This window comes from Semicossyphus pulcher, unplaced genomic scaffold, assembly GCF_022749685.1.
Source record: "Semicossyphus pulcher isolate SPU_LCO1_2020_fin unplaced genomic scaffold, fSemPul1.0.p SCAF_8, whole genome shotgun sequence".
NCBI lineage: Eukaryota > Metazoa > Chordata > Actinopteri > Labriformes > Labridae > Semicossyphus > Semicossyphus pulcher.
This window is the reverse complement of record NW_027211759.1, coordinates 12,335,534-12,363,078: the sequence shown is the minus strand read 5'-3', so window position 1 is coordinate 12,363,078 and position 27,545 is coordinate 12,335,534. Positions and strand designations below refer to the sequence as shown.

The following is a 27,545-nucleotide window of genomic DNA, read 5'->3' as shown; positions in this document are numbered from 1 at the left end:
GTCCATTTTCCCTCTAAATTTGTCCGGTGTTTTCTTTTAAACAACTGTTCAAGGCATAATGAGGTAAATGTGTCCAATACCTCACAACAAAAATATTAGAGGCAAAGTCTAACGTCGAAGAAACGTGTGTAGCGTTGTTCCTTTTGTTTCACACCTCCTGAATTGTCTCTGAGACGATCCTGTGAACTGTTGGAGCTGACCCTCCTGAACCAGCTTTAAAAGTAAATTCTTTTCAGCATTGTTTCATGTGTATTAACAATCTAATATTATACTATATAATAGTGTATCAGTTCCATTGGCCATTCTTCTGCAGATGAAGTCTTTCAGAGTATATTTTGCTCAATTAATTTCACTTAAGCTCTAATTGAGTAGTTTATTTTAGCATTCTTGAATTGTTATTTTTTTTATAAGTTTAAGGATCTGCACCTCCTTCACCACTGATACTGAGATAGTTGTACTGTATTTGAGGATTTTTCATTATTATGCTGCATGTAAAAAGGAAATATTCCTCCCTTACATCTACTTATAGTTACAATAAAACACGACTGATCAATAAACTGTTCTGCTGCATGTTCACACTTTAGGCTTTGAAAACAATTAGTTCCGACCAAGTAATCTGATCGGATAAGAGGCATTCCATGAGTGGTGATCGAGTACAACATCACTGGGACTTTTCACCCTGTGTATCACTCCGCCTCAGCCATGTGTTCTGAATACAGTTAATTAACACTACAGCAGACGGTGCGGCCTCGTGCCTACGTCTGAATCACAGCCGTGATGATATTCAGTACATCAGTCCCTCTCATGTGATATTGCTTAATTAACACTGTTATACTCGAGATCAAAGACCAGTTGCACTTTGCATGATAGCTTACATAATGCTTTTCCTCTAGACTGACATGAATATGTTTAAAGATATGTTTTGTCCTTACTCACCTAAAGATTTGGTTAGGCGTTTCCTCCCTCTGCAAAAACAGAAGCACAGAGAAAAATATAAACACGCTACAACATGATTTTCAAGGTCATGCTATTAATAGACTCCCATGTTCACACACTGCCAAACACAAGCATCCTTCACAATGACTGCTTGTACTGCAAACACACGCCGGTAGATGGCACCAGCGATGAGCTCAGCGGCATCAAACTATCGAGCTGTAATGCATTATTCAGAAATTGTAGATTCTCCAGCGCCCTGATCTAAGGAAAGGTACATCATCAGGCTGCACAGTGAAGCTGCCTATTGACTTTTAAAGCTTCTGATAATCCCGTTCAAGTCTTCTCTCCTATGACATTGTCTGTAGAACTTTCATCGCAAGTTTTTATCTCATATTTGCTGTTTGAAGGTCACCAGAGTTAGAGGAAAAATGCACACACCTCCTCTGAGAGTTAGTAAATGTATATTTATTTTATAGTAATAAAGTGACATTCCTTTTTTTTACCTTATGTCCATTTAAACTATAAGATATGTTCCCTTTCTCTCCTTCATTCTTTTAAAGGGTTATAGGCCGTCCATGCTTGTCTGGTTCCATAACAAACTACATTGCATGGACATACAAATCCCATTTCCCTCTGGGAGACATGCCTGAACCCGGGCACTCTAATGGTAAATCACTGTGTAGACCCATGATAGTGTCGTATATTGCATATGCATGGACAGCATCCATTTCCATGACTAAATCATCACATCCCTGTATGTTTATGGCAGATCTTTGAGGGGAAAGTGAGGTTTGATGGTGGAAGGGAGTCTGGCAGATATTCCCCACAGTCCTTGGATCATTACTCAGTCATAGTACAGTAGGAAGCTGATATGAGGCTGTGGTTAGATAATATTTAAAATGTACTTGTAAGGGTGTTAAAACTAGTAAGTAGTAGAAGACACAGAAGGGGGTTTGGGACCTTTCACTTCACCAAATATACACTTTAAAGCCTCAAGATTTCTGCCTGTATGCGTTTCCTATGTATATGTGTATGGTAGATGGTAGCTCAGTCTGTAGGGGCTTGGCTTGGGAACTCGAGGGCGGCTGGTTCAAGTCCCGGTACAGGCCAAACATGGAAATGTAGGGGCTGGTAACTGGAGAAGTGCCGTGTTATTTCCTGGCTTCTGACGAGGTGCTCTTGAGCCCCACTGCTCCGGGCGCATGTCAATGTGCAGCCCCCTCACTCTGACATCTCTCCATCAATACACATCGATAGAGTTTGGTTTGTGCATGTGTGTATTTCGGGCCTTTGAGTGTGTAGCATTGTTTGTAATAAAAACACAGTGAATAAAGTCTATCTTCTATCATCCCTAAATAGATTTTGTCACCTAAACTTTCAGCTATAGCAGCTAATTAAGTGACAGTGCTTACAAAATGAAAATAATTGTAAGAGATGATGTAGTAGGAAAAAAATGGTTAGTATCTTTAAGAGACTGTAATCCCAGTGGATCAAGAACAGTGATTATTTAAACTTAATGATTTCATCTTAAGGCTTTATGACAAGAAACTGGGGCTTATTCAGGTTTAAATCCAGGTTTTTTTTTCAGCGTGCACATGCTGCTCACTGTTAGAAGCTCATTATTGTTATACATCAAACCCCTAACTCCAAACCTGTCCTTTTGGATCAGTTCAAATTCATCAGAAGCTTCCTAAATTTAGCGTTGTTTTTAGAGGCTGCATTAAAAGCTCATTACGTCAGCAACTTTGGCTTCAGGCGCGCTGAATGTGAGGCTTTAATGAAATCAGCTCATAAAGTGTGTTTTGCCAGACCCGAGCATGTTTTATCGCTACCTTAATGAGTGTACGCTTTCTATTTTTAGTCTGGTGCAAAGTCGTGATAAATGAGGAGGTTATTCTTAAAACAAGAATTCCCATTTAATTAAGGTGGATGCTTTTGCAAGTCCACTACAGCACAAATGTAGCCAAAATATTAAAGATTTAAGAGGTTTAAAATAATTGGAAATAAATATGTAAACTGTACGTGTGATAATTGGGAAGAAATATTGATGATGTCAGTTTATTAACTCCAAAACCCAAAATCAAATTGCTTAAAGTTCCTCTGCTGGCCAGAAGCATCCCTGTTGAAGTTTAAGATACTACAATCCCAGCATGCTCCTGCACCACACTCCTGATCCTGGTTTTGACTTCCAGTGTAGTGCACAAAAGAAAAATGAATTTCCAAAGGAGATCAGTAAAATATCGCATCTTTATCAGATTGAAAGGCACATCCTCACCCTTGCTCTCAGCCAGCAGCTCCTCTGTCATGAGCCCGTCCTGCCGGTTCCCCAGGACGAAGGCCAGGAAGGAGAGGATGAGAGCGTCCAGGATGCCCATGATCGCCAAGATGTAGGCCCAACGCACTGAGCACGCTCCCAGGCTGTATTTGTCCGTCTGCTCCCCGCACATCCGCCGCACCTCGTCGCTGTCCCAGCCATCAGGATAGATCATGCAGCCGAGCACCAGACACACGCCTAGTGAGATGGAGAGACGGACAAGAGAGTTGGTAACATTAGTTTTTGGGGAATGAGAATGATAGAAGAATGATACGCTCTGCTGTGTTTCTATTGCGTTTGTCACATTCATTTAAATTCCTTCCCATATATGCAGGGGGAAAGTAGCAGTAAACAACCACAGCAACAATCATAGCCAGACACAATAGCAGTAAGAGTGTAGTTACAGCTCTGATAATACGAAATGTCCTCCAAAATTGCCTCGTATTTCCTCCCATTCACATCGATTGCTTGTTTTGTTACTAAAACTCATTGTCTCTCCCTCTAAGATTTGAAATTCTCCTAACATCCTTCTCAGTTTTGCCCCAAAGGATAAAATCTCTCTCATCTTCAGTCTAAAACGGATTCTTCTCCGAGGTGATGCTGCGGCAAAGAAAAAAAAAACCACAGCCCCGTTTTTCTCCCTCTTTGGATATTCACTAAGCACTCTTCTTTCTTAGTTTTTGCTCAGGGGGGAAAAATCTCTCTCATCTTCTATTTGGATGAAGTTGTGCTCTGAGGAGGTGTTGTAGCAGAGCGGCAGTAGACCTGGAAAAAGAAGCTGACTGCACATTTACCCGGAGAGCATTGCACATTAATAATAAAACATTCTCCCCACATTTATCCCCAAAACACTCGCTCGCCATGTTTCCTCTCTGAATGCTATTTGTTTGTGTCAAACTGATTTAGTGCACGCATGTTATCTGCATTTTTTAAAGCATGTGCATGCTGCTTTTATTTGTACGCATGTATCTGCAAGTTTTACTGTCCTTCTTTAGAGTCCATCAACCAAAAGTGAGAACATGCTCCTCTTCTCATACACAAGCTGCCCACACATACGCATTTAACACACTGCAGTTATTCTTACAGTAATGCTGCAGTCTGTAAAAGTGCAGAAAAAAAACATCAGGGGGATGTAGAGAGCGGTTTCAGTGCGAGAAAGTGAGTGAGAGGAAGATTACAGAGCAATATCTGCTGCAGACAAACTGCATACCTACCAGAGCAGAGCATCCCCCTGACTCCCCCCTCCCCGTGGCTCTTACTGTCATAACAAATTCATAAGCACACAGAGGTTGAGAGAGCAAGGACTCCAGTGCTTATTCAGACGGATGGAGGAGCGCTGCAATGAACTCTTCTGTTGCAGATATCTCAATGTTATTTGGCAGAGAAGATATTCCTTTACATCACTTAATATCAGAGTTATATACTCCCGCAGTAACTGGTTTTATGAATGACTCGAGCTGGTTTCTTTTGCTATCTCCAGGCAGCACCTCTGAATCAAGCCCCCGGATCCTTTTCACTCGAGCGGGACTAAACTCGGTCCTGACAGGTTGTGATAGGGCCTCGCAAGAACTCATGTCACTCAGCCCACCAGAGCGCTTTATACAGTAGAGACTCTCAGTCTGTCAGACATCCTCTCGTACATGATTCAGCTCCTGAGCGAGTGTCACAGAGGGTTTGATGGGCACTGTGATGAGTGAGAGGGCAGACAGCGAACAGGTCCACTTCTTCCTGCATCAGCCTGTCTGCCTCTTCACCTCTGCTAACAAGTCTCTAATGTCCCTGTTATTGACTCACCGATAAACAGTGGTTGACTTTAACTCGACAACACAATTACAGCAGCACTGTTGTTGAACCAAACCACCTTTGAAAGCGGTTTATAGCCTTAGCTCTATGCTCAGTCCAAAAGACAGTCCTCATGTTTTTTTCAGTGTCCGATAAGGTGTTTGACAAACAGTTTACACTGTAGTTGTGCGCAACAACAAACACCTCAAGGTAGTGTTTGATTCAGTCAGTGCAGAAGAAAGAAGACAAACTGGCAGCAAAAACACATAGTAGCTAGCTAACTGTTTTTTTTTTTATCTGTGCACTGATGATGTTTGTGTTTTATAATTCTATTGTTCACTTTAAAGATATAATGTTGAAGATTTTCATGTAGATGTCTGATGTCTGATAAGTCACTATCTATTGCTGAATGAGGTAACACAATGGTGATTGAGCCGATGGCCCACTGACTGAAAGCCTTTGCATTTGCTGTATTACAGACTGGGTGTCTGTGGCGACATTCACGGAAATAATCACAAGCGGCACCGAGTTAGTGACGCGTTCTCCATCACCCAGCAGTGATTGGTCTGCCAGAGAGGGTAGGCGGAGCTAAGCGGCTGCTTCTCCGGTCTCTGCAAGTGTTGCGAGTAAACAGTAATCTACTATGGCTGAACAAACAAAGAAAAGATCGATGGCTACAGATACAACTTCAACAATAAGTGAAAATCCAAAGAACAAGAAACAAATTCAGATGAAGGCGAACAGTCTAAAACGGAAAGCGACCGTCGGCGAGGAAAATCAAGAGTTACAACCGTAACAAAGGGAGCCAACCGGAGATGTCTGGATATCTGGGAAGTGTGCTCCCGCAATTGCCTTTTATCGCCATCAGGTGCTGCCAAATACAAAATAGAATGAAACTAAGATCTTCTTGATTATTACTTTAAAGTTACATTTTGTATGTCTGTCTTTCAACCATAGACCGTAAACGAGAAGTGGGCGTAGCTTCTTGTTTCAAAAGTGATGCCAATGTGCAAGTGCTTTAAACCTGCAAACATCCTAAATGCCAGCAGGGGGGCTTGTCGACTGGTTGGAAACCTTGTCCAATGGTATAAAACAGGATGGGAAAAAAACCCTGTAAGTTAATATATTACCTTATTAAGTGTTTTCTTAACCAGTTAATTAATTAGTGAATTCAAATGTCCTTCAATACAGCATGATGTCAGTTTTGTAAACAATGGTTCCATTTAAGGTCAAATCAACCATTAAGCAGGGTATGCTTTAGGACGGGGCTACCTGTGATTGACAGGATGCTACCACGGCAGGATAGAGACGTCACGATGTGTATCCAACCAATTGTCCAAATATGGTCACTTTTGCTTCCAAAAAACCAAGATGGCTGCCGCTAAAACACAACTCAGAAGTGGGGTTAGAAAAAGCAAAAGACAATAATTTTGAAATAAAGTATAATAAGATGCTTATTACACACATAGTATTAGTATGGTCTTGACTTTAACATCTACTCTTTGAAAGGGAGATGCCCCTCCTAACATGGCGCTGAAAGGCTGCACCCATCAGTCAGCTGTCATGTTATCTGGTGACCTATGGGTGAAGCTGTTCATGTACTCTCTGGGAGCTGCTGCATTCGGGACTTTGAAAAATGGGCAATCATAAAAAGCGATGCATTGTCATGAATAACATTTCCACTTTGGGACAAGAATGAATGGAGCTGCATGAATGCAAAGTATATTATGGGGCTTTATGTAACAGCTTTCACTTCACAGAGGGAGTGGCACGGAAGACCAAATAACATTTTTCACACATTACTATTCTCTCTCCCTCATGATGTATTTACTACAAAGGTAACAAAAGCCTTTTCCAGATCCTTCTGGGTGTCTCCTGCACGCCTTTGGCTCGATTCAGCGGCATCATGAATATTACATCGAGGCTGGGGAGGAGAGAGAAAGAGACTGAGGGTGTGGGGGAAAAAAAGACGCATAAAAGAGGTGTACATCGACAAACGCTGATAGCATCAGGGGAGGGAGACCAAAAGAGAACAAGAGATACAAGAGCAGTAAAATATCTGTCACAGCCACTACTGAAATATCTACCTGAAAGCCTGTCGCTGCAGATGAAATCTCTGAGGGATGCACTGGCGAGGATTAAACCAACAGAGGGAGCCACGTATGCCGCTCCTGTTTCCAGAAACAGCTTGTGGTTTGAGGAGGAGCACATGTCCCCTCCACACACTGTAACAGTAAGCCTAATCCATATCCACACTACAACACAATCCAGCAGGCCCATCACTGCATCCCCTTACATAATGAGGAGCTTAATCCAAATTCACAGAGGACAGCGTATACCCATGTTAGAATAGCGAAGGAATACAGACGGCCTCGCAAGCAGCATGACATTCATTTAATGTGCTTAACATGCTTGGTGCTTTCATTCAAATGTTACCAGGGACATACAGTACAGAGAAAGGTCTAATTATCATGCAAATCAATAATAAATAAAGAGAGATATGAGAGAAAATATTCAGCAAAAAGCATATCAAGAATTGATCTGCCAATTTTCCTGGATGGTGTTTTTCTTATTGTCATAGACAGCAAAACATGAAAATGAGTCATCATATCATTTTAGCAGGGTTCAAATAAAAGTTTATCTCTGGTTCTACTGTTTATAGGTTTGTGTGACCCTGAACATTTCTCCTACTTCCAAATCAAATATTCTCATTTAGGTCTTTTATTTACAGAAAATAACACCTGGTTAAGAAAATCAAAAGATGCAAAAAAGATGTTTTTCGGGGCCTTGATTAATGCATGCTCTCCACAAGTTGAAGCAGCTCAGCAACATCCATCTGCCCCTTGATCACATTCAGGGGGTTCTCAATGAGGTTCAGATCTGGATTGGGCTGGCCGTGACACGTAGAGAGAGATGCTGATTTAAAGTAGTAATCTAGAAGATTGTCGAGACATTTAAGTAAATATCTGTTAAGTCACTATCTATCACCGAATGAGCTAACACAATGGTGATTGAGCCTATGGCCCAGTGATGAAAGTCTTTGTATTTGCAGTATTATGGACTGGGTGTTCACAAGCGGCGCCCAGTTAGTGACGTGTTTTCCATCAGCCAGCAGTGGTTGGTCTGCCAGAGAGGGTAGGCGGAGCTAAGCGGCTGCTTTTCTGGTCTCTGCAAGTGTTGCGAGTAAACGGTAATCTACTATGGCTGAACAAACAAAGAAAAGACCGATGACTACAGATACAACTTCAACAATAAGTGAAAATGCAAAGAAGAAGAAACAAATTCGACGCTCAGATGAAGCAAACAGTCTAAAAAGGAAAGCGACCGTCAGCCAGGGACATCAAGAGTTACAACCGGAGCCAACCGTGGACGTCACACATGCAACACTGTCTGGATATCTGGGAAGTGTGCTCCCGCAATTACTGTTTATCGCCATAGATGCCACCAAAAAGAACAAAACTGAAAACTTTCAGATTAGCACTTTTAAGAATATTTGCAGTGGTCTCTTAATTTTTTCCGGAGCTGTATGTACGTCCCATATTAAAAAGAACCTTGGGCTTCATCCGTGCCATAGGAAGATAAATAGTAAATTAATTGGAAACAGAAAAATCAATTAACATTCATTTTTACTGTTTAAAATCAATGTGTTTTGGACTATTAGATAGACATAGACTGTTAGTTGACTGAAGACATTACCATGGGAAAATCTGATTTGCATTTCTCCCGTTTTTCTTACATTTGAAAGCTTAATAAATTTCAGGATTGGAAATATAGATTAAGATAACACTAGAGAAAACAGATGAAGCAATAATGAATGAATAAACAATTGTTAGTTGCAGTCATATTCCTTTTATATTGTAGATTTAATCATACGTATCTGTTTTCTACAACAACTGTACTGTTTGTGTAAGGAACCTGTAAGTGGAGGCTGCTAGCTATAAATAGATATCAATGATAACATAGCAAAATTCAGCTGTAATTGTATGAAATAAATCTTTATATACAGCAAGAGGGACTTAAATTGATAGTTAATTGATACCAAATAAACATTATGTCATTATCTGTATCTCTCGCTGCACTGGAGCAGAACCTCCTGCTGCAGTAATAACTGCTGTGCTCCAAACGCTGGCTACAGAAATAGCAGCACACCTGACAGAATGCAGCTGTCAGTCGGAGCAGAGACGAGATATTAACTGACGGCATTATCCGACCCTTTCAGCTTTGCCCTTCTCCCCGTCTCTTTGCCGCTGTCTCCTGAGAGAGGGGGCAGACAGGCGCAGAGAGAGGACAGACAGATTCTGAGGCAGGGCGGGGCGGAGACGTAAACAGAGAGAGACAGAGGAGAGGTGGTGAGAGATGGAGCCCGTGTGTAGGGTGCTGTGCCCCGTGTGTGGCCGCCAGCAAGCACCCAGCGCCACGCTATCGTCATGGGCACTGGCTACCATATGCTGGAGCCCCTCGGCGGAGCTATTCTCAGCGTTTTCTGTCTTTTTCACGCGCGCACACACACACACACACACACACACACACGCACACACACACACACACACACACACACACACACACACACACACACACACACACACACACACACACACACACACACACACACACACACACACACACACACACACACACCTCTTTGCTCTTTATCTGGGATCATGTGAGTGGAAACATGGACTGACAAATGGCTCACAGGAGTTTACGTAACAGACTGTAGGTAGGGCAGATCAGGTGCACGCAGACAGGCAGATGGTGCAGGACGGTGCAGGACGGTGCGATGGCAGTCGATTCGTCAGAAGCAAAAAGTCTCATCTCCCTAAAGAGACAACTTAATCCCATCGATAGAGAAAGAATCCAATTCCCTCCCATAATCCCTTTGTGAAAAGTGCAGGTGACTGCAGGTACGATGTGACCTCCAGGGCAGCAGCTTGATTGGATTTGTGCATCTGGTTTGCAGACAAAGAAAATAAATCTTGTGCAGCTCACTTGAATGACGATTTTGGGTTTAATCTACCTCCACAGCATCAGCCTCATGTTGAACTCTATTTTCAGTGTTACAGCATGTCACTGGAAATACACAGTTATTTGTATTTCCTGTAGCATCTGCAGCACAATCGAGCGGCCATAAAAAAAGGGATGCAGAAATCCCAGAGTCCTTTATGGATCCCATTTTCTCTTCTCCTCATTTGAACAGCTTTAATAAACTGAATTATGCATACTTGCATCCCACACTGATCCATCTCACACTGCATATGCATCCAGCTCTACCACACACACACGCGCGCAAAGATATGTATAATGGTAAACAGGCGCCTTTTTGTGTAAAATTAACACAGTGGCTTAAATGCTGAATCACATTTGTCACTGCTTATTGTGACACATCCTGGCGCTGATGAATAAGAGTGTGTTTACTGAATTGTCGGCCTCTTTGGTGAATAAGCCCACGGCGGGCAAAGTGGCATTTAAGGTGAAAACTAAAGGCAGCTCAAAAAAGCTTTTCAAACTGCTTGGAGTGTTTATCCCGGTGGGGCTTCCCATGAATATGCAAAGGTAAGTTTGCTTTAATGTAATGTTACACTCCCACAGGTGAAATAGTGACCTGAATGTGGGCAAATCTTCAGTTCAAAGAGTTCCTTCTGCAGTCCTATATTTAAAAGATCGCAGCAAAAGGAAAAAACCAGCCGACACAATAAGAGAGAGATTCAAAAGGACAGTAACATTATTACTCCATCCACATAGAACAAAACAGCAGCTTGTGATTGTTCTTCATGGGCTAGTAATGTGATCTCCTGCCCCCCGAAGTAGTGTTAAATCTCTGATGCTTGTTGTCTGCGATGCTGTTCTCAGCCTTCAGCTCCAGGCAGAATGAGATTCTAGCCAGCGCCGAGGCACGGTGCGACAGCGTGGCTGGGAGCTCGGATGACTCACGTTGCTGAGACTGGAGAAAAAGCAGGCACGTCCAAACACCACTTTGTGGGTAAGAGGTGGGAGCGGTAATAGCCCGAAGTTTCAAGGACCGAACGGCTGCTTCTGCAACGGTTTGACGACAGAGTGCGGCGTTTCTGCAGACCTTTTCTATAAGACTAGTGGATGTTGAAGTTTCCTGCGGGCACTTGAATGCAACAGCATCTAAGAGTTTTAAAACACTGCCTGCTCACAGTTGCGTTATCGTACCATTCAGTGATTCACTGGAGGAGACTAAAGTGAACTTACGCATGGAAGAAGAACAACACTCATTTGTTGAAGATCTCTTGAACGAGTCCTTCCTGCAGAGCTTTTCGGTAATTGAGTATGCTCCCAAATAGCACTGATTACATCACCAGTTTACCTCTGTGTTTTGGAACAGAAATGGTGTAAACCCAGCGAGGGAAAAATCATGAGCTTTATATACCCTAAGGCAGCAGTCCCCACTGCTTGTATCTAAGAAAGGCTGAGCCCCCCCTAGCCCGCACACACCAAAACAATAAAGTGATTTATTCCATATATGTATTGGCAAAAATAGCACCAATCAGCCTATAGTTTGCAGAGGTGTGGCCTACAAAGCAGCTACTATATTTGAATGAGTCCACAATCCAAATCTATTTCTGCTTCATTTGCTGGCAAAACTTGGTGATTGCTAGAGGGGAGCAAGGAGCTTCCAGGCATCCTCTGTGCCGCACTCTGTCAACTCCTTCTGCAATTTTCTGCACAACGAGCACATAATAGCTGTTTTAATGATGTTATTTAACAAGTGCAAATCTAATTGTGACAATATGCAGACAAAGCCTCACGCACCCCTAAGGGGGGCCTCGACCCCAAGTTAGGAACCACTACCCTAAGGACCTGAGCAAGTTCAAATTTTTTCACACTATGTATCTCTATCATATGATAAGTTTTAGCCTGCTCTGAATGACCTATCAATCGATTAAGTTACAGCATTACATCTCTTCTGACACATTTGGATCACATATTTTATGTATTATATATTTTATATTACCTTCATGCATTGGTGAGTTAATTGTTGCCTTTCCTTAAAGCGGTGATCAAAGCTCTAAGTGTGTCAATAACTGTTGCATAGTTATGGAGGAAAGGCTTACAAATGGTGTCTGCTAACTATTAAATACTCTTTTATTGCACTTAACATTATTTTCAGAAGACCGTCTCCGATTAAGACACTCATACATGATTTGGGGTTTGGGCATACTGTATACTCTCATGGAGAATATAACTGTATTAAATGTTATATGCTGTATTTTCTTAGATGAATCTGTAAGGTCGTGTTTTATTAGCGTTGGCAGATGCATTCGGCCTCCCTCACTCCCTCCACCAAGATGGCTGCCGCTGATGAGGAGTAGAGAAGTCCAAATCCACTACTGATAAAAAAAAAACCAGACAGCTTTAACAGTGCAAATGGATACATGATGCCGACTAAATAATGTTATGCCAAATGTTTGTCTATTATGTTGAATTTGAAGCCACATAAATTGGATCTTGTCACCTAGCTGCCACACGTTTTAGCTTTGATTGTTTGCAGCATTTTGATCCACGCCCTTTTATAACAGCCCTGTAAATCAAACACAGAGGCTCCAGAATAATTTGCATTAGTGAATTAGTCTAGTGATGCTTGGATGGTATTTTCCCCGGATTGAACATGATTATCTGCCAGAATCCGAAAGGATTTCAGTTCCTAATTTGAGACAGCGAAAGTCTGAACTCTTTCATCTTGCTCTGCTACCGAGGGAGCCTGTCATCATGGTTTGATCCTCAGCTCAGCCTGCTTCACTCTCTGTGGGCTCCTAAGTTATTCTGGGCTTTTTGCATTTGCATGTTGCAGTGTTATCTACGGGTTCGCATTGCATTTGTCATTCTAGATGTTGTCATCAGAAATGTATGCAAGCCAGGGTAATTATGAATGTTGGAGTCACTTTATACTGCAGAAATGGTTCCCACTCCACCTACAGAGCTACTTCAGTGAGCTTTACGTCAAATAATGAGGGTGTGGAATGAAACTAATTAATGTAATCTTTCCCATGGCCAGGCCAGACTCTAATGAAGTGAGGGCAGCTTTAACCCCCTCTTCATGCTGGACAATTAATGCCTCTTTCTTGCTTCAAAGATGAGCAAAGAGTACCAAAGAATGGCCTAAGACTATGACAATTATATGCCATAATTGCATCCGGATTAATGGGGCAATTAAAAGAGTATGATCCATATAGTGGCACGAAATGTAGTGTGAAAATGTGTCCAGATTTATGGGTTTGAAAGAGAAGAGAACAAAGAAAGATGGTTATAAATGTGGCAGCAGTGTTATTATTAAAAAGTTTATGGTGACATGTTGACAGTTTATTATATGTGTCAGTTCATGTGGCTACGACAGACAAAATAATGAGATATGTACGGGTTAGTTTCACACGGCACAGACAGGAGACGAGCCTTCGTTTAGACAGCTGGCTGGACACAAATTTAAAACAGTTCTCTCAAAAATATTTCCAAAGTGTCAAAGATTCAGAGAAAAGTAGAGCACGAGAAAGTTTTAAAACTGATTCCAACTATCTCCCCAGGAAGACGAGGCACATGCATCTTGAGATGAGCTGTCTACAGTCCAAATCTATTTCTGCTTCATTTGCTGGCAAAACTTGGTGATTGCTAGAGGGGAGCAAGGAGCTTCCAGGCATCCTCTGTGCCGCGCTCTGTCAACATCTTCAGCAATTTACTGCACAACGAGCACATAATGCCCGCAGCTTACCTACCAATCCAATACAAAAAGGATTAGAAGGAGCAAGAAATGGCTTGTTTCATCAAATCATTTCTGTTTCCTCTGCCAGGGAGAAAAAAAACTTTTTAACCATCTTGCAATGCTGAAAATAATCTTCCCATATAAACATAATATCCCATATTATAGTTTACCTGTAGGCTGCAGGGGGCGCTTTGAATTTTACAACAGGGAATAATAATCTACTAGAAAAAAATCTTTCGAAAGATAGTTTTGACAACAGCTTCAAACAAAGCCTGATGTATGAATCCAAGAAAGACACTGACAATAACAGCTCTCTAACAGAATTAAATGTCTCTGTTTCCACCCACACACTTGAACCCAATACTTAGTTCAATCAAATATACATTGTTTCATTCTTTCTTTCTCAAAGTTTTGCAGGAAGTACTTTTTCATTTTAGTAACTACTGGCTTCAAGCTAGTCATTTACTATAACAGGTTGCAACATTAAAACTTGTCTAACCTAGTAATGTGTAAAGGAATTCAATTTAAAGATATACGGAGTGTAAACAGGAAGTGACTGAAACATCAGGAGCAGTAATAAAAACCCCAAAAGATCAGGTTTAGTGTGACCAACAATGTCCGTCACTTGAAACATGAAAATCATTTCTTTTTTTTTTTGAAAGTTTGAATTATTTATTTAATAAAAAATAACTAGGATTTTGATTAAGCTAGCTGGCGTTTTTAACAAGCTAATGTCAGCTTTGTCAGATGGTTCAGCTAGGTACAAACAGTTAGGCTACACCTGACACTATGTGTGTATGTATTTGGTAACAACTAATAAACACTGATATTACAATTTAGAATGACTGGGACTCAAATTAAGCTAGCTGAGCAAGATAATGTTAGCTTTGTCGGAGGGGCTAGCAATCAGTGACAGTATGTGTAGGTATTAGGGAATAACTAATCTCTACTAAATGAGCACTAACTACTAACTACTAATTAACTAACTAACTATAACAACTGACATTCGGATTCAGCTAGCTGGCGTACTAAGGAAGCTAATGTTAGCTATGTCAGATGGTTCTGTTAGCCACAAACAGTTACACCTGACAGTATGTGTAAGTATTTGGTAACAACTGATCTCCAATAAATTATCTGTTTGCATTTCTGTTTGGATTAAGCTAGCTGGCATCACAGTTACACCTGGCGATATTTGTATGTATTTGGTAAAAACTAAACTCTACAAGATAAATAGTGACATTGCAATTTAGAATGACTGGGACTCGAATTAAGCTAGCTGAGGTTATTAGCAAGGTAATGTTAGCTTAGCAAGGTAATGTTAGTTGGTTCGACAAGCAGTTATGGTATGTGTAGGTATTAAGAAACAACAAATTTCCACTAAATTAATACTAACTAACTAACACAACTGGCATTCGGATAGCTAGTTGGAGTTTTTAGAGAGCTAATGATAGCTTTGTCAGATGGTTCTGTTAGCTACAAACAGTTACACCTGACAGTACATGTAAGTATTTAGTAACAACTAATCTCTACAAAATAAATACTGAAATTACAATGTAGGATAACTGGGACTCGAATTTAGCTAGCTGAGGTTATTAGCAAGGTAATGTTAGCTTTGTCGGAGGGGTTGGCAAGCAGTTACATTATGTGTAGGTATTAGGAAACAACTAATCTCCACTAAATTTATACAAACTACTAACTTACTATCACAACTGGCATTCAGTTAGCTAGCAGGTGTTGTAAGGAAGCTAATGTTAGCTTTGTCAGATGGTTCTGTTGGCTACAAACAGTTTCACCTGACAGTATGTGTAGGTTTTTGTAAAAACTGTTCTCCAAAAAATTATCTAACTATCTAACTCTCTATATGTCTATAACAACTGGCATTCGGATTCAGCTAGCACTTTTAGCAAGCTAACCTTAGCTTTGCCTGAGTTTTTCTAACTGTCTGCTTGTAGTTAATGATTAGTGCCTTGTCATCTTTAAAAGTTTTATTTTAATCCTGCGTACTTAGTTCAAATGGTGTATATATTCAGACAGTGTATGTGCTCTGACTCTTAACGTCCACACGGACCATCTGGTGGGACGGTGCCTCATTATTACACATTGATTAAAGTTGGTGTTAGACAGGAGGGCAGGCTGCAAATGCCTGGAGATGAAAAAGGACATAAAGTAGCTGGGACACAGTGTGCTCAGAGATTATTGAGTGGTGACACTCCAGTAATATAAGGTTGACATAGGAGTGAAACATGTGCCTCTATAATAAAAGTAGCACTTCAGGTTAAAGCAGAGGTGGGGATGCAGAGGAAGAGGGGAGGGTAATGGAGGGAAGAGTGCAGAGTAAACCGCAGTGAGCGGAGCAGGAGGGAGTCAGGCAGGGGTGGAGGGCTTATGTAACAGGTTTAGATGTGGCCTGTACCTCCACAGAGGATAAAGATTGGCAAGGGCAATGGGGATCAAAAGAGCCCTTTGAATTCTCTGTGAAAATACTGACTAGGCCACCCGTCCGGGGAAGATGGAGGCAAACAGCCACAGCTTTGGCAAGACTGTCTTCTCTCAGTCAACAGTTACATTGGGAGTGTTCACCTGGGACAGGCTGAGAGGGGCTGCGGCAGAGCACCAACCAGTGATGCTCCAGTTACAACAATATTTTCCAGGAAAATTAAAATATGAACCGAATTTAAAATACAAGACTTCATAAATGCTCCCTCGAGCTACTATTTTTTAACATAATAGTGCTTCAGGGCAAAACCGACTCAAGTGCAAACTACTGTTGTAGAAAAAAAATCAATGTTCTGTCCTTTTATGGAGGAAGTATTCAAATTATTTTAGTGATATTTTTACTTCTATTCTCCTCTATGCTCCCAAATAGCACTGATTAAATCACCAGTTTACCTCTGTGTTTTGGAATGGAAATAGAAACCAACTGAGGGAAATCATGCGCTTTACATAACCTAAGGACCTGAGTCACATTTTTCACCCTATATATCATATCATATGTTTTAGTCTGCGCTGAATGACCTGTCAATCAATTAAGCTACTGCATTACAGTTCTTTTTCTTTTTATACATTTGGATCACATATTTCATTCATTATGTATTCTATATTATCTTTATGCATTGGTGGGTTAATTATAAATGCAGTAATAGTCCCCTATAAACATACTCATTTAAATTAATAACTACAATTTTAATATAAATAAACTTAAATTAAACTACAAAAACTTCACACTAATATAAAATTACTTATTTTGTCAGTGATAAATGATCACATAACTGGATCATTAAAATCAATATATTAATATGTAAGCAGGTTGTAGTTAACAAGAACCTTATAATTGTACTTTGGTACAGTACTCAAGAAAATTTCAGCACTGTGCATTTACACAGGTCATACACTAACATGTGCACTCATACCATTACTGTCACTACACCCCACAAAGTTTTACACGGGGCACAGTGTCCTCTCTGTCCCAGCTCGTCCTCCCCCCTGTGGAACAAATCTGCAGTCTGAGCTCCGGACTGAGCGGGGCAACTTGTGACATCACAGGGATTAACTTCGGTAAATCTATAGTCCTGCAGGGGCTACAGGGACACAAAACACAGCGGAGTCAGGACGAGGACTTGGCTCGCATTTAGAATTTGTATTCCAAAGAGCTACAACCAAACTCACAAGGTGTGGGCTCATTAATAAGCATTGATTTGTTTGGCTTGATGTCCGAAAAAGACATGATTAAAGGGTTCTTAGATTAAACCAACCGCTTTGCATCCACAAATAAGCATTAAATCAACAAACATGCATTAGAAAACAGCAGCATGTTGCCATCCATAAGGATCTACCGCTGTGCTGAAAACAACTCGCCATGGTATTTAATTACTGAAAAACAGAGCAGTATATGCATGCAGATTCCTGTGTGTGTTTGTGTGTGTGTGCAATATGTGTGACAGAGTGTAGAAATGCACCTTCTCCTCCTGCTGTCCAATGTCCGCAGGACTGAGAGATGGATAATGGTTCCCCAAAGACTCCCGCTGGTTATAATTAGGCGGTTTAATGAGCTGTATTCTCCTCTTTATTACAAAAATGAAAGGTGTTGATTTAAAATCAGTTTAGACTGATTGAGTATAAAAAAGGGCAAATATGAGAGAAAGGCTAACAGACAGACACAGAAGGAGAGTCACAGCGAGGTGTTTGTACTCGAGAGATCATCCCTCTCTGTTGAGCCTCCTGCTGCAAAGGTAGACGTGTGGATTTGTGCACAAGGCACTGTTAGTGCATTAAGTTTATTTGATTAAAAGAAAAAGTTATGGGTCAGCACATTAAGGTTTAGCACTGCTCTAAAGATATCCTGTGAGAATACTGATCGGCTCTGCAATTATCCTGAACCAGTTGACATCATCTCTCTCTCTCTACCTCAGACGAGCAGAGCAAAGATTTCTAAGGATTTGAGGAAAAAATCAACAGAGAATTCTGCTTTTCAAATCTCACAGATTGTGTGTTATTCTGCTCACATCAACATTAAATCTGTTTCTCATTCTCAGACACATAAAAAACAGGCTTTCTTTGTCAGTATTGGCTTCATAGTTAATAGCACTGATGCACCTCCTCCCTGTAATATCAGCAGACAGTCCTCTACCATCTTGTTTCTCTATTTGGGTTACACAAATCTGCCCCACTGGGGATCTGACTTGATGTGCTGCAGAGAGACATTACTCGTCGCTTTGCACGTATAGCTGCAGCAGCATGACTGACTGGATACATCAGACTGTTTCTAACATGATGATGATAACTGGCAGGCCTGAAACTGGCACAGACTGCAGTCACATAACAAAGAGGTCCAAGGTAAGATTTAAGCTCCTGTCACAGACTGCAGTTTGGACGTTCTGGTGTAGGATTTATAAAGTTCCACGTTCATCTACGGCACATTCAAAGAGACGACACACACTAACTTAACTTGATTTGACAGCTTAAATAGTCTTTTGATCAGATAGTGGACTGATCAGTAAGCAAAGTCCTAAATCTATAGTTATTTTTAAAATATACATTCAGCAGCATTATGCACTAGCAGGGGAGATGTGGTGACGAGGCCTGCACCATATGAGAAAACTCTGCAATGTGCGATTACAATGTTTAATAATGCGATAACGATATGGAGTGTGATATATAGACAAATATAAAAGCATGCATGCTGCTTTTTTCACCGCTAAATTGACACCAATTAATCGGAGAATCGCTGATAGTCACTTTGAGCACATCAAAATGGTGTGAAAGCAAGGCCATTATAACCACAGCTCCATCCAAGAGGTAACATTTTCACATGCTTAGTCAGAAAGCATGGCTTGTCTACATAAAAAAAATATTTTATGCTACCAACTGTCCAATGGAGGGAAAGTCTAAGGACTGATGTTTTCAATATAAGGTGGACACAGATACAACTGCAGTTACCGAGACTGACCAGGGAATCAACTCCTCCGTAATCTCAGTGTGAGGGAGGAGTCCGACTGGTGTTGTCTGCATGTTTTGGAGCCGTGTATACAGATATGACTGTGTGTAAGTGCATGCATAGTGACAAACTAACTGAGAGTTCCCCTGATTGTCTTTTCTTTCTTTACCTCAGTATCTGGTTAAACATATGGGTGATGTGCACTGGTTAGAATGAGTTTAAATTAGGGCCTGTGTCCTGAATAAGATATGCTATGCTTATATTTATGATGTGATCTTTGTATCATGTTTGTATATTCTTTTGTGCGAGACTGCAGATGGAAATAAAAGCTTAGTTAAAAACAAAAATATATATTCATTGCGATAAATTCAGACTTTTGCGATGTGTTTATTGCAAATGCTCATATCGCAATGAACAACAATGAAACTGCGATTAACTGCCTAGTGGTGACCTTTTGCAGAAACTCGAAACACAAGAACATTCTGCATTAACTGCATAAACTTGGTCATTCAAAAGACTTCAAAGTCAAAACAAATGGAAGTGATATAAACTATGGATTGATAAGCAGGGTGCAATTTAAAGTTAAATCTTTGGAGTAAACACAGTGGGTAAAAACAGTCGGGTTCACTGACTCGACCTCAATGCTGCAGCAGTTAAGATGCAGAAGGTCAATCGGGGATAAAAGACAAAAAGCTGCTCGAGTCAGAAACAGATGAAAAAAGTGTTGAAAGTTATTTTAATACAGAACTTGTCAGGGGGAAATTCTGCTTTGTTTATGGCTTCCAGATGGAGGCAATTATGGACAAAGCTAAAAAACGCTTCATCATATTAAAGTAAACTCTTTTGTGCATTCTAATAGAAATATTAATTTATATGCTAATTTTGTTATAGCATATTGTTGTTTGGGTTTGGCAGCTGATGAAGATGCATTCTGCCAAGAAAGTTAATGAAGGCCTGTGCAGGGTTTGGTCATAACTTAGCATGCAGACAAAGAAGTGCCTCTGTTATGTCTACCAAATGAACTGAAGGTTGCTTTGTGAAGCATTCTACACACGAACACAGGGACAGAATCAGTCGAACTCTAATCAGCTTGTAAAGGCCGGTTAGGTACCCAGACTAAAGGGCTCGTTTGCAGCATTAACTGTGGAGGGCTGGAGCGCGCGGGTCTGCTTCTGCCGCAGTGAAGAGTGCAGCTCTGTGACGGCCGCTCTCACGCAGAGCTCCACCACTTTCCACCTCTGCATTCAACTAGGCTTTAATGCTCCCTTCAGAACAAGCCTCTCAATGGAGTTAATGGACCATGAGAGTGAGAGCCAGCCTCACTGATAATGATACATAGAGAGAAAGACAGAGGTGACCCAAATGATCGGTGTGTCTTCTCTGAGCTGTTTGTTTTCTGTCTGCCCTCTGGCTCTTCTGTCTGTCAGTCTCCACACTTATGCTGTCTTCTTATACATTATTTCCCAGGAGTTTTTTCTGTCTACCCCTCATCACTTCGTCCTTTCTCTCCACTGTCAGGCAATAAAGTCTCTAAGTTTTAATGTATTGATCCCTCTTTGATCTTTATCAAACTCCAACTAAAGAAGATTGCAAATATCTTGTAGGCTGTATTTACTGGAACAGCACCCTCATATAATACATATACAGTATATACTCGTTACATAATATATTTCATATAATTACAATAATAATAATATACGGTTTAATTGAACGTTTTCTTTACTTACAAAGAGACTGACAGAAGTTCAGGTGAGTGAAGTCAGACCACTGATTGTATTTTGTCATCGAAGCAAAACTTTTTTATAGTTAATTTTCTTAACAATTATTTTAATAACTCTATAAAATTTTAAGATACATTTTAAGTTAAAAATGAGCACAACATTCTCTACATCTAGCTTCTTAATTGTATTGTTATGTGAGAATATCTTTAAGCTTGATGGCTCAACAAAACAATACATTTGACGATGACTCATTCAAGAAAAAAACTTAATTAATTAATTAATTAATCCAGAATATCATCTGAGGGTTAAATTGTAGTAAAAAATAATCTTTGGTTGCAATCCTATTTTAATCAGGGTGTGATATGTGCTATTAAAGTGAGGGGGATTATGTAACAGACAGTATGAAAGCTGTCAACAGATGGCTAAAATGTAATGAGCCCTGTGGTGTTGGACAGGGGATGTTAACCAACCTTTGAGTAGAGCTTTATTCCGCTGTTATTCAATAACAATGGAATTACGCTAAACTGAGCAAATGCAGCAGATAAAATTCCTTAAAAACGCATCAGATTTAAAAAGTAACACCCGAGTTTGTACTACAAATAAATATGCAACAGACATTCTGACATGTCATAGCAGGAAAATGACAGCTGTTTAAAAAGCCACCGTCAGTCAAAGCTGGTGTTCTCTGTAATCGATAGAAGCAATAATATTTGAAATTGGCGCCATAGCTGTGGAGAAAGTTGTACAAACCGCTTGTGGTTTCGCCCATTCTACATTCCTACAACACCCAGCGTGCATTGCACCCCTGAAAGGAACGGCCCAGCGAGAGACCCTGGAGTGAAATACTATCGTTTTCACTGCAGGCAAAGGCTCAGAGCGTTACAGAATCCGAAATACGACTAGAATATATTGGTGGATCGATTAAATAAAATTCGGATCTACATTTCAAACCTGACGATTTTGAACGAGACATGACTCAGTTATAAATGTGGAATATCTGGGAGGGAAAACAGGAGAGCAGGCAGCGTTTCAAGGCACCTCACCGAACGAATTATTACACTTTACAGTATGTGTTGTTTTTAAACTAAACACTGCAGACATCGGAGGCGGGCTTCCTAGATTGAGGAAGTGTAGTTTAGCGAGCTCCCAGGCCTCCGCCAGATGACGCGTTTTATGTAGTCTGGCGGAGGTTTTCCAGGGCTCATTGGAGAAGCGGATAGTGTCCTCCAAAGGCACAGAGCGAAATTGCATGTTTTTCTACCATAATGGCATTAGCTCCCCATAATAGCATTATAGAATTATGTATACCTCAAAATGAAGCATGGCAGTATCTTCAATCTTCCATCATTCATTAATGTCATTTGGCAAAAGCACAGATACTTGAAACATGTATCAGCCATCAGAAACCGACTTGCCAAGAGCAGCTCATTAGACAAATTGGAGGAGGTCATGCAAATAGTGCGGAATACACAAGTTTGTGCACCATGTTGAAATAGTCCTCCCTAAGGTATTATCTACCAAACACATCAAAGAAGAAGCAGAGGATGTTTCAGAGTGCAATGTTGTAATTTTGCTTTCTTATGAATTTTTAAGTAAATCTTTTCCCCCCTAATTATTACAGGAAAAAACAACAGCTGAGCTCAAACTAACAGACAAAGTAATAGAAAAAATAAAGAGAAGGAAAAAATAGAAATCAGACCCCTACGCAAACACAGTCCTTTGAAAACATTCCACTCTCTATCTTTCCAAATAGGCCACCCTCTGATTGCATATTTGTTCTGCTGACTTTACAAGGCTTACGTCTCGCTTATTCACAGGTATGACTCATATGTTTTGTGAGAGCGAACAATCTCATCGAATAAAGAAAAAAGGCGGGCAGCTGCGAAAGCGAGTACGTAGACAGGGTGTAATACGGTGAAGTAATTATCTTTGACCTCACAGACTTCTTGGTTAATTGGCGTGCAGACCCCTGAAGAACTGCACCTTCAGGAAGGAAAAAGATGGAGAGGGAAGTGGACAGCAAATAATGTACTCGCCGGAACACATTTATAAAGAGAAAAGGAAGAGAATAAAGTGGATCTGGCGATACAATGAGGTTAAAATGAGCAAGTGAAACGGCTTGGGATGCACAGAAGGGTGAAATTGTGTGAAAGTAGCAGAAAGAGATAAGGTATAGGAGCTTGTGCATCATGTATCTTGCTGTGCTCGGTTCAGCGGATAAAAACCGCACACTTACATCTGCCTGCTGCGGACTTGAGCAGATGCACAGACGGAAATAGCTCCGGTGAGGAAAGTAAAAGAGGGATACAAGTCCATCTAGGGCAGGATGGAGGCACTGTGCACTCAACTTTGTTTGGCTGAGGTAGACATTTTGAGAGATCTAATGTGTCCTGGTGGTTTGCTTTCTCATCAGACATTCAGTCCTTTTACCTGAGCTTCACACAAACCTATTCCTGGAGATGGCAGGAGAAGGGTGCGTGCTCTCACTCACTGATTCCCTCATGAGGTGCTTTGTGCAACGGCGTGAATTTGCCTTACGTTGTTAAGTGTTGATTCACAACCTTCTGACCTCAGTCCAAGGGGAGTTGTGAAAGCTGCCGCCAGAGTGGCACATGGTATATCACTTAAATCACGCATACGTAGCCAACACATATAGTATGACCTTGATATTGAGTTATGTGAATAGACCTTATACTCAATGAGGGATGGGGCTGTGATATGATGTTTTTCACACTAAGTAAACCTGCATAAAGACAGGAAAAAAAATGAAGCCTTACAAAGAGAAAACAAGACGCAAACGATTATTGTTTCAGCAGAGAGAAAGATCAGTGTCACTACGATGAGAGCAGTGCTCTGAATACTAACTGTGTCATTCATGTCCTTATAAGCAGTCTGCAGCAGGGATGGGTGACAACAAGCTCAGGCTGACCTGCTGTGTCAATGAGATGCGACATATTTTGTAGCCAAAAAGGAAATAAGTGGATAAAGGACAAGAGAGAAACAAGGATGTAAAGACAGTGTTTCCTGACTCACTTGGTCTCGTCCCTTACTCACACAAACACGCTCTCAGGCCCGCAGTTTATCGCAATTATATTCATGATTTGTACCTCCCAATCAAAACATCAGCTGACAGTGAGGGGCCCATTACAGATGCCAGTGGGCCACCTGTCCTCCACGGAGCTAGTAAGCGAAGGCAGCGTGAGTTTAACCTTCAGCTAAGCGTAATGAAGTTTGACAGCGCTAAGCAGCCAGGCTCGCTCATTAGGCCTTCCTGTGCCAGCTCTCTGTGGTCAGGGTCTCTCCTCTTGGCTTTCTCTTTCATCTCTTAGCTGCAGAAGCACAAAAGCCCCGGCGGACTCCTCATTAGACAGGCCTGTTGCATTAATGCAGCCTAACATAACACACTGAGCTGGAGTTGTTCCAAAATAAAATCCCCCCTCATTTGCCTTGGTTGCAAACATGAAGCCGGCTGCTATGACCAGTGGTGCAGCTGAGCAGGCTGATGTTTGGCAACGCTTGGACTCCTCTCAGATGATGGAGGCCTCTGCTCACACTGGATGACATTAGCCCAGAGAAACAGAGACAAAATGCTGCCAGCAGCTGGACCACTGACCTCTACAACATTTAAATCAACCTCAACAACCCGAACACTACCACACAAAGAGGCTGGGATTACATATTATATTTGGCGGCATCTCTCAGGTGTTATCATTTAAATAGGGGCAAATTTTTCTCATTAAAAACTTGCATTCATAAATTCATCATCTCAACCAGTTGTGATGTCAAAATAAAAGTATTACTATAATCATTGTTCCTGCTGCATTTTGTTACCCGATCACAATGGAGTATTATTTTTTAATAATAATGACAAGAGATTTTCAGAGGTTTAATCTGCTGTATTATGTGTATTATTGTGATGTACTAGGAGAAATGGTTATTATGAAAAACAAAGAAGCAGGGAAGTAAATTAGCATCACAATGACAATGTCTGGTTATTGTTATGTAAAGCAAACGCTGGTTTAAATCTGAAGGCACAACACATGATCGCACTGTAAACAAAAGAGCTGCTTCCCACCAGAATACAAAACGCAGGATTGGAACTAGAAATGCACCAACCCAACTTTTTATTCAGCGCCATGCCCTCACTCAGGTTAACCTGCCGATCCACAGGTGCTCTGTCTTTATCCTAAATTTAAACTCTGATCTGTATACCTCATTGTGTATCTCACCTGTATCTCATATGGTCAAATAGTGAGAGGTTTGACAGTAAATTAGGTAGTTATGTCCGTCATCTTGTCAGAAATATTTCAGCACCATGGACAGCACTGCCAGTTCAGCAGTGTTGGAAGGAGGGATCTTTTACACTGTGGGCTTATCTTCACCATGGCAATCAATGTATCAAATCAACTCATCAGTCAAATTTAAATCCATCACAGAATTAAAGCAAAATGTACCATACCAAGGAGCCTAAACAGAAAGAAATTAGGCCCCAGAGACATACATGTGTGTGTATTTTAAAATATGCATTTACCATGGGAATGTGTTACTATGTGGAATGTGTAGCTGGAAACATACAGGAACGTTGTTATATTTGTCCCAACATCTTAACAATACAGTAACAATAAACTATCCTCCTACCCCTTGTCAAGGTCCCTGCCCCTTACATTAGGTTGTACTAAAAGGTTCTTACCCGATGCTGCTTGCATCCAGCCACAGATCTTGTACACGGTGGAGGTGCTGAGGAGGAAGAAGAGACTGAAGCAGCCGATGCAGGTGACAACCAGCATCATGGACATTCCAATGAAGAAGGAGGCGGCCTTGAACGCACCGGAGGGGATGGCGGCGAACTCCGTGAAGCTTCCCTGGCAGGCCAGCTCTCTGGCGATTCCGTCTCCGACGCAGTAGTGGAAGAGGCCGAAGTAGCCGGCCTGCGGCGTATCAATGCCATCCCCAATCCAGTAGGGCTGCGAAAAGATGGTCACGTTCACGATACCGAACAGGATAGTGAAGATGGCCCATAAAAGTCCGATGACACGCGAGTTGCGGACGTAATTGGTCTGGTACAATTTCGCAGCTTCTGCAGACGGTAGCATTGATGCGGCAGATCCAGGTATCATTTTATGCAATCCCGAAGACTAAATGAAGGTTGCAATCTGCACGAGAGCAAAGCGAGGACTGAACATTTATCACATAAACCGTTTTTCACAGAATCACCTACAAAACAGCGAGAACAAGCGGAGAATCACATACGCCTGTGCAACTGCAACACAGCAACATCTGTCAGGCGCGATCAACTCATGACGTTGCAGCCTAAAGCCAGGAGCTGAACCGAGCGAGGAGCTGAAGCACAGAGCTTGCACCCGGGATATGGCTAATAACTCCGAAAACTCAATGACTACAGCAGCAGAAACAGGTTCCCTCCCACTTGCTCGGTGTAGCCGTCAGACGTGCTCATCGCTGCCGCACCGTGTCGCTCACTGATGCCCTTGGAAAACCTCACAGTGAAGCAGAGATGTATTATTCACAGACCTCAGCTACACATATGATGCGCTCCTATCAGCCCGAGTACACATAAGAACAGACTACAAGAAGGCTGTATAATGACACGTAAGGCCTGCACTTACAGATGAATATAGCCTACCATAACAAGCATCGAGTAAAACACGACGGCCCCGTCAGGACCGTTAAACGGTGAATTTATTCTCCGGTTTCTGACAGCAGCTGCCGGTGATGCTGCTGGGAGTCAGAGAGGGCGGGGCACAGACGGCAGACGCAGAAGCAGCCCGTGATGTCTATCCGTGCATCCCTTCCGGATAACGCTGCGTCAACATCCACTGAACTGACACTGAAATAACAGCGCGATCGCACACATTACAATGGCGAAAATGCAATAAAATCACAGAGCATTTAGCAGGAAACCATCTCCGCCTAAAAATCCTGCGACTGTTCCTGATACCTGCTGTGCATTAGGGATGCAGCCAGCACTGCTCGCTGCCAGGATGTTATGCAACACTTCGTGAAACTGCACACGGCAACATAGGCTAAATACACTGCATAGTATAAGCAGTGAATTGCCTTCAATGGTAGGAATAGCTACAAGGACTGTCTATGCCGAGGCTTTGTCAGAAACCTCGGTTTTAATGCTCTTCCTCTTCCTAAGAGAAGAAAGGAAAGAATAACGCTATTGCTCTGTTCCCCCTAGTTCTAATGGTAGAGTTTGTTTCTTTGTGTCATGCAAATAAGGTTTATTGTTGCAAAAAAATTACAATTCTGCCACAAAAAGGCAATGAAAACATAATTCAAATCTGGTTCTCATACAACCAGATGTCAGCAGAGGTTAAGGACATTATAGCTAAAAATATGATATAATGCACATAAACTGGGCTTTATCTTTTGTCTCACCTTTATCATGTGACAAGCAAAGCCTGTCCTCTTTAAGCATGCCATTAATTAAACAAAGCCATCCATCAATAAATAATGGTATTGTGTAGCTGAACATTTCTGTATTTTTTTGGTTCAGCTTGTTAAACAAACCAAACCTCTGTGAATTTCCCACTTTTGACAGAGTGCCTTTATAATTTTGGTTTTGACTTTATGGACTCATTATTTGAACCAGGATAACATGACTATTCACAGCTA

General features: G+C 41.4%; 1 protein-coding gene across 1 annotated transcript in view; it reads right to left on the bottom strand.

Moving 5' to 3' along the window:
• Window positions 1–26,672, bottom strand: part of LOC138613511 (LHFPL tetraspan subfamily member 3 protein-like) — a 28,767-nt gene extending 2,095 nt beyond the window's left edge. The window contains exons 1-3 of the mRNA XM_069687201.1: window positions 25,597–26,672; window positions 3,212–3,448; window positions 937–965 (exon numbers count right to left, since the gene is read on the bottom strand). Of these exons, the coding sequence (XP_069543302.1) occupies window positions 949–965; window positions 3,212–3,448; window positions 25,597–26,023 (681 nt within the window). The 5' untranslated portion in view covers window positions 26,024–26,672 and the 3' untranslated portion in view covers window positions 937–948. The remainder of the gene's footprint in view (window positions 1–936; window positions 966–3,211; window positions 3,449–25,596) is intronic.
• Window positions 26,673–27,545: the final 873 nt, after the last annotated feature.